Here is a 13,636-nt window from a genome sequence, read left to right as displayed (position 1 = left end):
AACGATGCAACTGATAACATAGATAATAATTACGCACTGGAGAGTTTAATAGGATTGCGTTATACGTTTAAATATGGTATCTTAAAATTATACTTTTTTATATAATTATATTTTTAAATATATCTTGAGATATGTGAAATAAATGTTTCATTCAATTTGTAATAATTTTGGAACATTTTTTTAAAGGAAATAATTAAAATTATAAATAAATGCGAGTATTTATGTGTAAACTTTAATTGTTATTAATATATAAACATTTTGTTTAATTTTACTACTAATAGAATTATATATGTATATTATTTTCTCGTCAAAAAACTGATATTAAAATTCAAACTATGTTTAATGATAATTAATGCTAATATACAGAATGTATATTAATTTGCATTAATTAGGAAATTAGTGATTTATACATCCCACTTTTCGTATTTAATTCAACATTTTATCACATTTAAAATATAATAAATTTTATAACAATAATTTATAACATAATACTCTCTCTACTCGAAAGAGTTTAATTTCAAAGAGCACGAATTTTATTTTTCCGCGCTGTTTAACAATTCAATATATCAAATGTTATAAATAAATTTTCAAACGAATCATGTATACACTTTGCCTTATCCGATATCGCGAAATTTGCTTCACCATCTTATTATCTTATTATCGCAATTTAAATTGAGAAAAGCACAAATTCGATGATTGCGACGAATGCGCTTTTTCGACGATGGCAACGGGTGCGTTGCGCTTCCACAGGGGGGGCTTCGTCGCAGCGTGATAAGAGAAAGAGGGAGAGAGAGGGAGAGGAAGAGAGGGTGCGAGAAAGGCGAGGCGCGGTGCGCGGAACACCTTCGATCGACCCTCGCGAGAGAGGAACAAGCTCGTACTGCGACAGAGTTTGGTCAGTCGGTCGGTGTCGTTGCCAGCTGGTGCATCACGTTAAGTCTCTTCGGGATCTCGCGACGAACACGCAGCCGGTGTGGTTTCATGATCACACCCTTTTCTCTTTTTTCTTCTTTCTATCCGATCTCTCTCATCTCGTGCGAACGACTCATTTTTTTTCGCGGAATTGGTTGCAGGATCGGAAAATTTGAGAGATATCACTTTCTGTCAAAATCTTGCACGTACTTCTCTCCTCCATCGAAGAAGAGGGGGAACACATGTGTGCACGGTAGAGCGGCGCATGAGGGATGATGTGAGGGGACACAATACAGCATGAAGGTAAAACGCAGCCCCCCCCTTGACTTTCCCCTTCCTCTTTCATTCTGCATCCGTAGTGCGTGCACTATTATGCGGATTTCCGATCGGTCTGGATAACGGACGATCATCCCCATAGAGAGTGCATGGTGAACGCGCGACTTGGTCCCGCCGCGTCAGTCGCGGGATTACTAATTGTAAGCCGTTCTCCGGGAGCTTGACGTCATTCCCCTACTGATTGACGATGGCTTAGAACCTCAAGCAGACGGAGAGTCGTGTCGTTGACATCATTTTCGCGCGGTTTTTGTCCTCTTTTCCTTCTCCAAGGAAGAGTCTTTAAATCATCTTCTTGTTCTCATTAATTTGGAGGGGAATAAAGTGACAAAAGAAAAAAATTCGCTTCTTTAATTGTTTCTCGCATTAATGTGTTTTTTATAGAACATAATATTACATTTAAATTTTCTAAGATATAACAAAGCATATTATATAACATATAAATAATAAATACAATTTCTTCCCCTAAAATTGAACATGATTTGAAATTAAAAATAACAATAATCGAATTATAAAGTTTTTGCGGATTGTAAATATAATTTCTCTGAGACTCACACACATGATAGCAATTTAAAATACTTATACATAGTTAATGTAATATTTTATATTATGGCATTACTTACACAAAGAAAAGTTAGTTCAGATAGACATTTTCTTTATGAAAAATATGTAGAAAAAAATAGAAAAGAACTTAACAGAATGCAGCTTCCTGCATGAAAAAACTGCAAAAAAAATTTAATTTTTTGTTTTTACTTATATATATCTGAGGAAAGTTTTAGAGCGAATTGAAATTTTTAATTTCATCATGAACTTGCATTTTGAACTCTAATTTTAAGATAAGCACTTTATTTCCGAGTTATATTAAATCTATGGATTTATTAAAGCTTTAAAAGAACTGAAAAGTTTTATCTTGCAATTAAATCACAGAATTAATCAAAACCAATTCATGTTACTATGAAACAAACATATTTTAATATTATGAATAGAATTTCTTTAAATAAACTGTAAATAATTTTAATAATTTAATTGCGTACGTGTGTAAAGAAAATGTATGAAATATGATTTATATAAATGTAATTCATATATATTCTAATTCTAGACAATAAAGAAAGATAGAAAATTACTTCTATAGATATTTTAACAGATTTAGAATTAATCCGATTGATATTAAATTCGAACCATTTAATCTTTATTTGCTTTGCTCGAATTTTGTCGATGTGCTTACAGAAATAATAGAAAAAAACAGTACCTGTGAATTCCCTTTGAATACTCTATTTCCCTTTGCGAAAATGTATGATATACAGAAAAAAGTTTTCTAAAAAAAAGAATATAAAATATGTGTGTGTGTGTGTGTCAAATGTTAAAAAAAATATAAAAGGGGAAATTATATATAACAAATAGAAATTTAAATAAAAAAAAATTTTTAATAGAAAACTGTGTTAATTGTTGATTGTTGAGAAACAAATATGTATATATATATATATATATATATATATATATATATATATTGTATATGCAACTATAGATAAGTATTGTGTCCCATCCATTTATGATGGACACAATATACATCATATACATCATATACATGCTAAGTATTTTAAAACTTCTTTAAAACAAATTTCTTATAATCTTAAATGACAATTTACTGTTCCACGCAAATTCTTATCAAAATTATATAAAATAAACCTAACTAAAGTGAATTATAAGAAAGAAATGTTCAAATCGGAAATTAAATTCTGGATGTATTTCTGCAAATTTAAATTATTAAAAAATATAAATTATTTCGACATATTTCTTAATAATAGTTTATAAATATATTTTAAAAGTTATAATTTTTGTTATTTTTCAATTTGTGTACGAGATAGAGATATTCGAATACAATACTTAAGTATTCATGTTTAAAGTATCTTTGTATGTTGCGTTAGAATTTATTTGACGATAAAATAAAATCTTGGCGAAAGTTGCTGCTGATTAAATATACACGCAACAGCGTAAATTGCAATCGGACAATTTGACAAAGTTTGTCTTTGTATATTGGATCATGCGGTAGCTTTGAATACACGTCATGTCGACGATCGATTCAAAAAGACTCTAGTCGTACTTTACGTGACCTTACTAAGGAAAAAGCATATTTATATAAGAATCTCAACATGTATAATTGCAAATTTCGATGATATAGATATATTAAACTTTTATGCTAATTAGTTTTGTTTCCATCTTTTCTAACTCGTGTGAATAAATGGTCTTCTTGGCACGACATATCGAAAAATATATTCGCCAAAGTTATCGGTTTGGCCAAAGTTTTCTTACTTTTTTCTTTTTTTAGAAAAGAGTTTAAAAGTAAATTTTGTACGTAGAATAAAAATTTTAATAAATAATGTATTGACTAATGTTCAACTATCTTTTATCATTTTTTAGCTTCATTTTTTATCCTTCAAACACTTATCATTTTTTAGCTTCATCTTCTATCCTTCAAATATTTGCTATTTTTCTCAACAAGAAACTCCTCGAGATAAATTTTACACTCCTTCAGATTATCGAAATTTTTCTTATTAAAAGATTTTCGCAAAAATCGAAATAAGTATCAATTTGACGATACAAGATCTCTGGTGAGATAAGATTTTTTAAAATTTGAACATTGAAATAGCAATCTTTTCACAGTATGTATGCGTGCAGCTAAATGTGCTCATGCGATTACTATCTATTGAGAGAAAGAAAAAGATTTTTCTTAATTGACTTAATATATTAATTTCGAACTCTTTGGCATAATAAACAAGTCTGAACTGAGCTTTTTACATGTTTATAATATACATATATTTACACACATATATATATATATATATATATATATATATATATATATATATTTGATAGAAGAGATTTGATAGAAAAGACCGCGAATTTAGATTCCCTTGGAGTTTCCGAGAGTGATAAAAAGTCAACAAAAAGTTGAATGCAAAGCTTAGACTTTAAGCCTTAGAGAAAACGACACCAATCCTGAAAATTATAATTTTAATGAAACTTTGTATACACGCATCTAGAGGATTTTAACTGCTGAATAGCAATTGAAAAGTTTTAAATTCATCTATTGATAATCCTCTTACATGTATATGCATGTGCAAGATTTCATTAAAATTAGAATTCCCGTATTTGCAAAATCTGTTAGTTATCATCACAATATGACCGCTTCATCAATTTGCAAGTGCAATATTTGTTAGCTTATTTATATTATATTTGATTACGATTGTCAACAAATGCAAATTTTATTGATTTATGTAAAATTATATAAAAATTAAAGGGTAACATTTTTTTAAATAAAACCATGATAATATTTGGCATTAAAAAACAAAATAATTTATCTATCATTAAAAATTAAAATCATAAACTAAGATTTTACATTCTTTAATTAGTTTCAACCGTTAATATTACTATATTAATATTTTAATTTTATACATATACTTTGAATTTTATATTTTTTATATTTTTATATAATTTCGAGATATTCTTACATAAATTCTTATATAATTGGATTTTATATTTTTTATATTCTTATATAATTTCGGGAAAACAATACATTAATATTATAATAAATAATATTGTATAATTTATAAAAAAAATATATTAAGTGAAGATTATACATGTATTTAAAGATTAAAAAGACATATTTTCTCAGCGCTATACTGTTTACATACTGCGCAATCTTCCGCGATAAGAGCAGCTATTCCGCGTTTGTCGCGAATTTTCATTTTCGCAGAGTGTCGAGAATGTAATCGGTCTTTAAGGTCAAGAAGACAATTATTGCGCGATTACAATCCATTAAATAAGACCCACGCGAGATTAGTTCAATACGATAACAAATGTATATATCCTGTCTATCGCGCAGGCAACATGTTCCTGCTACTGTCAGTGCTGTCAGAGCGGAGGTTGCTGCAATAGCCGGACGCTCTTCAACCATTCTGAGAGACCATCTATTGATACGTGCACGTCCCACTTTTCCGAAGTAACCATCCCGCGGATCATGAGGAGAGCATCCATCAAGACACTCACGTGGACGTTCTACTTGTCCACCCTGTTATTCCTACCGACGAAAACAAGTAAGGCCCGCGATATCGAAAAGAAAATAACATCCTGAAAGGCAGAAGATAACATGAACGTAAAATTGATGTACGATTGAAGAATAAAAGCACATAAATTCGCGCGCGATTTATATTGGAATCGTGATTAAACAGTGAGAAAGAAAGAATAAAATAACTAAAACTTACATAGCTTAAGATTTAAAAAAAATATATCTGCAAGATATTATTTGATAAATTTCTAAATGTTATGTGTTTTTGAATACCAATAAATTTATGATTTAATTTATAACTTAAAATAAAAGTAATCGAGGCTCTACTTATACAAAATTACAATTAGTTATAAAGGGCTTGTAGAGCGAGAAAATAAGTATATTATAAAAGTTTAATTATGTCATGATGTACATCAAAATAAGTTTATGTCGACGGTGACATTACAATAATACAGAAAAGATTAAAATATAGGTACGTTAAAGGCGAACGTTTCGATCGATTTTTCGATCCTCTTCAGCGCAAAAATATAATAATACATGAACAGCGAGTGAAATAAACGGAAAAAGAGTTAAAAATATGACCAAATAAAATTTTAAATATAATCTTTTAAGTGATGTTCTTTATATGTTTAGATTGCTTGAATTAAATTTATACATCAGTATTTGTATTTTAAATATTAATTTCCAAATCTATCATAATATCTTTATATATCACTGACTTTCTCAATAATCGAGTAGAATCGTCTTAAATAATCCTATTTTTATAAAGAACGTGAAAATTAACAATTGTTTAAACATATTCGTAAATATTGATTCTGGATTCTTAATAGAATTCTCCAGACTTTTAAATAAATCTTCAAACGACATTATATATTTTTGTGTATGTGATGTACAGTCGGAAATCAGTTACACCTGGCTAATTTCGATCAGCAATATGATGAATTGTTTCAGGTGCCCTGGAAGAGAACTGTACGGATTTCCAAGGCGGTATTATCAGACACGGCCTCCTCTACGTGCCAGGCCCTGCGGTCTGCAGTCTCTGCGTATGTTATCATTCCGAGCCGAGATGGTGCCAAGCCATCTACTGTACGCCACCGTATGTGAGTATCCGGGAAATGTGAAGGATATGCGAGTAACGCGAATCTGTATTTTAGAGGATCGAATATTCCACTGATATTTCGATCATCAGAATAACGCCAGTATTTCTTTGCCAATTACTATAGATATGTAGATAAATGCACTCACACGTTCTATTTAATTTGGATCCATATCTATGTTCATCAGTGAATTGTTCAGAAGAATTCAATAATTATCGAATTTTTGTGCTCTTCTTTCTGAAATCCACGCAATTCAAACGAAACGAAAGAAAATTTTAAAAAATACATCGATCTCTTTCTTTCGATTATCGAAATAAAGCGCGACACATGTGAAATTAATGGCTCGTTCGTAAGAAGGAAGAATTATAAAATTATAAAAAGAAAGAATCAAAAAGGAAAAAAGAAAAGGATAAATAAAACGTATAAAAATAACACGATACACATATATGTACATGTAATTTCGATATAGCGTGTCTCTAACTGCGCTTATTTTATTATGTTTATCACGTCATATCATCCTAATGGATGGATAATGCACAAGATAGCAAAACCGATATTCTTTAGATAATAGGTTGACGAGTAACGAGCAATACATTTATCTGTGCGAATATGAGCAACTGTTTCTAAACAAAAATAGAAATATAAAAATATACATCGAGAGATATACACTTTTTCCTAATTTATCCTTAATTTTCTGTTTTTTATTAATTCAAGATGAATTTATTGCCTTAAGACAATAAGAGAATAAGAAACTTGAATTAATTAATAAGAGAAAGGGTCCAATGCTTTCTTCTGGTTTTAAAAACTGTAAATATGATTGTAGTTTAAAATAAGAGATACATATTTTTTATCTTATTTTTTGCGTTTTTAAAAGCATTAAATATCTTTTCAAAGATAGATTGTTGTATTTCTAATTTTGTCGACATGTGGTGAGAGTTATAAAAAAATTTTAAACATGAATTATAATAAACATATAAACATATAAACGAATTATAATAAACATATAAACATATAAACAGATAACTACTTGCATTCATATTTGCTGATATATTAATATAAAAACAATAATTTTATTTATGAGAAAAACATATCAATATATGTGCATATTAATATTTAAAATATATTGCATAAATATATGTTAAAAAGATTTTTTATTTTTTTTACTTTTTGAACTTTTTTTGTAAAAAGAGACAGCTACTAACAAATGCAATTTATTAGTAAAAAATAATCTAATTTTGCGAACAAGTTGCGTTTCTTTCAGTGATTAACAAAACTTACGCGTGTCTTTTAACTATGTTTTAATTATATTCTTCTATGCTTGCGTTACTGACCGTGTAAATCAATGTCACACACGTGTTGCCGTACAAGTAATACAAAGTTTCGCGTTCATGTTATACATTCATGTGCGCGTATTTAACGACTGTCGTGTCGTTAATAAGCGCATGATTTTACGTAGTATACTAATCAAACTTTTAACAATTGCTCATATTTCTATATTCATATTGAACAATTAATAGCGAACAATATGATAATATAACAGTCATTAATAATATCCTTTAATCTACAGAAATATGTAATTTTTACAAGATCAGTCGAATTTTTTCTGTCTTATTATTATTTTTTACATCTTATTATAATGATAATTATATATATATATATATATATATATATATATATGTGTATATAGGTATATATATTTTTTTTATATATTGCATTAAAGTATTTGAGAATTATAATTTACGCGCGTATAATTATCAAACAATGTTCGAAAGTCGAATGTAATTGAATTATTTAATAAAATTTACTTAATAATAATATTTTTTTTTAATTTGAGACAGAAATAGAGAAATATCTTCTATGCAAATAAGCATAATTGCGATTGCTTGATGGAATGATTAATAATCACTTTATTAAATTTCTTATAGAGACCTCAGTGCCACTCCCCTTGGGGAGAAAAGTACTTTTTTCTCTTCTATTAGGTTTTCTATATAGTCAAAGCAATGTTAAATTAATTTATAATAATTGCGTTAAAAATGTTTAAACAAATTAAAAATATTTAAATATATGTATAAAATCTATAGATAAAATCTTTTATATCTAAAATCTTTTATATCTCTTTTATATCTTAAATCTATATACAAAAATTTTTTGCATGAAATATGCGCGCGCACATATGTATTTTTCGCTAAATTTTTTCAACTTTAACATATGGAGCTCATATTATAGGGCTTTCGAACAAGATATATCGAAAATAGCGCAATACCTAAAAGTTTTAACAACAGGTGTATTAAATGGCCCGTTAACTATTCGATGTGTATGCTGAAGATCACGTGCGCACACATAACGCATGCACATATAAGAATCCGTGTGATGTAATAAATAGGTCTCTCGTGTCAGGTCCGAAATGTCGTACACCCGCGACCGCAGCAAGTTTGCGCGATCCGGTTTCTCGTAAGTACGCAGACGATATTGTTGATAATTACCGGTGCGATTAGCATATAAAACTTGTCGCATGTTGATCGCAATCCAAGTTCTACTGCCCTACATAATTTATACACAGGGGCGAGAAACACGCGTCGCGTTATGCTCTTAAAAACAAACAAGCGTGCATAAATGTTGATGGTATTATGAGGAATTAATTTGTGTACAGTACAATAAAATTCGCATTTACGAAAATATTTTATATAACATGCAAACTAATAACAGCTAAACAGTACGCAAGAATGTGGAAAAATCTGCATAAACACTGTGGATATTAGGTCAACAATATTGCAGAAAAAAAGTATTGCTGACCTAATATATTAATATACATTTTTTTATTATAAGATAAATTCATTGATAAAAAAGCGTGCTCTTAATATAATAGTTTAATATAATTAGTTAATTAATAATCAATATGTAAAAATAAATGTCATAAATATACACTACTCGACAAAAAATAAGGGGCGCTTCTTTTTTCGCTAAAAATTGTTCAACTTGAAAATGTTATAACTTGAAAAAAAGTTATTATCATAAAGTGATTTTTAAAATAATGTTTCAAAGAGCAAAAATTTTTTAGTTTGACATAATATTGGCTAAATTGGAATATTCTTAAGAATTTTTTATATTTGTATAAGAACTTTTTAACAGATATTGTACAGTATTTGTAAATATAAACTGTATTTTCAAAATTCTTTTAAAAGAGTATTAAAAACGATAAAGATTTTGAACGATTTTGCCCTGTAAAATACTATTATTTTAAAAATGAATATTTTTTTTTAATTAATTCCCCATAATTGTTCTTCAAATTCTAGTATTTTCAAATTGAAAATTTTTCGACAAGAAAAAATTTTTTTCATTTTTTTAATGAACAAACATATATGTATATATGTATGTGTGTGTATGTTAATTATCGTTACAGAAAAAAAGAGAAAAAATGCTTTAATATAATGAAAGTTTAATGTAATAAAATGATCCGCGCGGAAAATTTGCGTTGTGAATATATGTATGATCGTTTTAATTTATTGACATATAGCGACCAATACATGCAATTTCGCATATTAACATGACGTCAATTGGACGTGAGGAGATTGAATTAGAGGGATTGAAAAATATGATCAGACTAAAGAGAAAGATGACTCGACAACGCGCGAACGCAGCGTATAATGATAATATGCAGCACAAGGGCAATTAATTATGTTGAAAGCGATGAAATTAAGTGCCATCGCGTTGAAATCGCGTCACGCGCTTCTTATAAAATACGCGTTTTATAAATATAATCTTATAGATCATCTTTCACACTATGCGCATAATTTCACATATAAAACTTATTGTTAGTAAAACTATAAGATTTGTTTTTTGGCTTTTTAGAATGTCGATATGAAATAACAAATAATAACATATGTCATTTTAATTTACAAAAAAAGAAACGATTAATTCTTTTAGATAATAATTTAATGATATTATTTCTTTTTATAAAAAATCTATACTCAAAAGAATTAAAAAGCTTGTGGCTCTTTTTATTATCTTTTTAATAAGCAATTAATATAAACGATAACATCCATATAAAATTATTTTAAAATCCTAATTTATTGCATTATTTTAAAAAGTAAGTATTATATAAAAGCAAGCGACATTTCTTCAATGCAATGCTATTTTGAATAACTATTAAAACTATTACAATCTATCGCTAATGACATACTATTTTAGCGTATATAAATAAATATATTTAATCACACTTTGAGAGTTGTATGTTACGTACTGTAATAATTGCATGAAAATAATAATATCGCGTTGTTGCAATTATTGCGAACTACATGCGAATTAAAACATCACACGTTTAATTCATTTAACAAACATTCACATGCAACAAACATTCACATGCATTCACGCATTACGCGTCAATGGAAAATCGGACGCTCTCATTGAGAAAACAATTTAAACAAAAAAAAATACAAGAGTAAAAATATTTTTTTTTATTCTGATTTTGTTTAACACGATATTATAAAAGTTTGTTGTTGCTATATATTATATATTATATTATTATATATAATATTGATGAGTCAAGATATTAAAAAGAAATGTTAAAAGAAAATATTTGCTGAAAAGAAATAGATGCTGTTTTACTTAAATTTGTTCAGGTGGGGAACTTAATTTTTCACATGGAAACAATATTGTTCTATCGATGTTAGTTTAACCGATAAAATCCATCATATCTTTGCGACCATCGACGAGAAAGTCGGTAATGTGGCTCTTGTCACGAGTCAAACTCAGGCTATGCGCCAAATAACCCGGGTACTTTTCGAGAAATTTGCTCGGAGAAACGCATTCTAGGACTACCAATAGCAATGCAAAATCCATTTCGAATAGATTCGAAGCCCGCAGTGCAGGGGCGAGTACTTAAATTTTTTGGATATCCTTACTGGTCAAACTATGAAGAAATTGGCAATTTTTCCGAATATTGAAATATTACGACTGCAAAATTATTTTAAATTCATACATTTTTGTAATATCAAGATATTTTATCTAAAAATAATTAACAAGATAATTTCGGAGTATTTAGAAAAAAAACTTGTATAATATTCGTCCCGCATATTAAATGAGGGATAATCCTTATTTGATTAATATCTTTAAATCATCGTGCGTAGATTGCAAATAATACGGTCTTTTCTTGATCAATGAGACTTTTTTATGTACACATTAAATCAAATTTTAATCTAAATCTCTAATTTCTCTTGAAAGCAGACCAAAACATTATTAATTCTTTACATTATTTGTGTACATGAAAAAATCAAATTGTTCAATATACATAATCATATTCGCTTTATTTAAATTAAAAACTAAGTTAATCACACTACTCAAAACAAAAATTATTTATCACATGATCAATTTTCATTATTTATCAGATTTTCAAAATTAATAAAAATTTATACTTTTATACATTAATGTTATATTACTATAAATTATAGCGAGTATTCTCGAATATACATACAGAGACGGTTTTATCTGACTGTTTTGAGCTGCATGAATTATAAACCACTTTCGCATAAATGCTGACCGACTTCGATCGCGATTATTCCGCAGAAATGCAAGAAGTTTCGCGTGGGCGAGCGTTGCTGTGAGTTTGAATGCCTCGACGACAGCGACGATTGGACTGGCCCGGACGTGTACAATGTGTATGCCATGGCATCATCAATGGACCAGAAGCAAAATCCCGTCCTCTGTCTGCTCGGACTGATCGCGCTACTGATGGTGCCCTAGTTACAACCTGACGGGACCCGCGATCATCGTCGCCGCCAACCTTGCCCTCGTCAGGAGAATTCGTCCGTTAGTGATATCAGTGATCCGATGATGATGACGACGACAAAGACGATGACGACGATAGAATTGTGCACGAGAAAATCCCGAAACAGGTTTGATTCATGCTACGCAGCTTATTTTGATGACCGATACATCCCTTGCCTATGGCAATTACGTCGTCCGACTTTGGAATAATATGAAATAAATGAATTGAGAACTGATGTTTTTTTACCGATATGGATGAATCCAAGATCGAACAATTGTAGAAATAATTGGAAAGAGACACGGAAATATGGCTTTTTTAATTTGTAAACAATAAATATAATCCTGAAACATTAAAATTATTACGTGACTAAAGCAAAATTGTTACTTTATCTCGCACACAATTATATATCAATCGAAAGGATATTTTTTCATAACTTTTTCAAAAACAAACAATTTAAAAATCATCAAATTGTCAGGCAAAAATTATTATATTAATCAAGATTAAAACGGTATATAATATAATATATTATTTTCTGGAGTTTTTGTTTTCGAAGCTTTCTATATTTGTTCAACTTGTCAAATTCGATATGATAATATTTATCGAGCAGACCTAATATCAAAGTTAAAATCTGCTCCGGTTTTCCATCAATGAATGATATACGTGACTCTCATCCGAACATTTAAATGTCAACTACTATCATTTACGAGACTCGATATTATTTCGAAATACAGCGTATTTTATAGGACACGCAATAAAACACATAAACGAAAATGTCATAAATTGATATTCGACGCTTAATTCGATCATACTTTTTCTTAATCAGCATCAATTCTCGAAGACGATCGTAATTGCGGGCGATATATGTATATGTCGTTACCAAAATCAGCAAAAACACTCGATCGGGCCCTCATTTTATTTTAATAATATTCATGATGGACGTTGAATAGACAGTTGAAGCAAACTGAAACCAATCGAAACTTCGCGTGCACACATACATATGTGTGCGTGTGTGTATGTATGTGTGCGTGTGTTATGTACGGGCGGATGCGCGTATGACAAAATTTTTATTTTTTCATTGTCCCGAAACATGCAATGTGATAACGCGAACGTGTCAGGCAAAGAGATTAATACGCAGAGACATATACAAGTCCGTTGTCAACGAGCGCCTGGGAGCTTCGAGTGTGATATCCCCTTTGTTAACGAGACTCGTTTCAATCTCCAATTGAGTCAATTTCACCGTTCGTTCGTTTTACTTTACGCTAGATTCGCCGGTGATCGAGCGTTTTTTCAAAGGAGTGTCTCGTTGCAATTAAAATGCATAATAAAATTGAGAGAGCTCGCCCTAACAAAATACTATCTTTCATCCGTATCCTTTATTTTGTTTTCGTTTCGTTCTGTGTTTTCGGCAGTTTTTTTGACTTTTTTAATTTAATTCGTGCATGGAGAAAAAACTTTTTATGTTAA

General features: G+C 29.4%; 1 protein-coding gene across 2 annotated transcripts; it reads left to right on the top strand.

Moving 5' to 3' along the window:
• The first annotated feature begins 874 nt into the window (after window positions 1-874).
• Window positions 875-12,612, top strand: LOC105249403. Of its 2 annotated transcripts, XM_011254836.3 has the most exons (5): window positions 875-971; window positions 1,074-1,215; window positions 5,129-5,339; window positions 6,263-6,411; window positions 11,971-12,612. In XM_011254836.3, the coding sequence occupies exons 2-5, from the start codon at window positions 1,210-1,212 to the stop codon at window positions 12,145-12,147; spliced, it is 543 nt and encodes a 180-aa protein (XP_011253138.1). In that variant the 5' UTR covers window positions 875-971; window positions 1,074-1,209; the 3' UTR covers window positions 12,148-12,612. The 2 variants fall into 2 exon arrangements, with proteins under 2 accessions (XP_011253138.1, XP_011253137.1); XM_011254835.3 differs by having other exon boundaries at window positions 876-1,215.
• The last annotated feature ends 1,024 nt before the right edge of the window (window positions 12,613-13,636 follow it).

This window comes from Camponotus floridanus, unplaced genomic scaffold, assembly GCF_003227725.1.
Source record: "Camponotus floridanus strain SB8 unplaced genomic scaffold, Cflo_v7.5 scaffold103, whole genome shotgun sequence".
NCBI lineage: Eukaryota > Metazoa > Arthropoda > Insecta > Hymenoptera > Formicidae > Camponotus > Camponotus floridanus.
Note: the sequence above shows the minus strand (reverse complement) of the source record. Positions and strands in the feature narration are given on the sequence as shown.

Bases quoted from the DNA above. Each gene is read 5' to 3' on its own strand.
- LOC105249403 (XM_011254836.3), top strand. The intron at 5,340-6,262 runs GTAAGGCCCGCG...GAATTGTTTCAG, and splicing joins ATTCCTACCGACGAAAACAA to GTGCCCTGGAAGAGAACTGT. The intron at 6,412-11,970 runs GTGAGTATCCGG...ATTATTCCGCAG, and splicing joins TCTACTGTACGCCACCGTAT to AAATGCAAGAAGTTTCGCGT.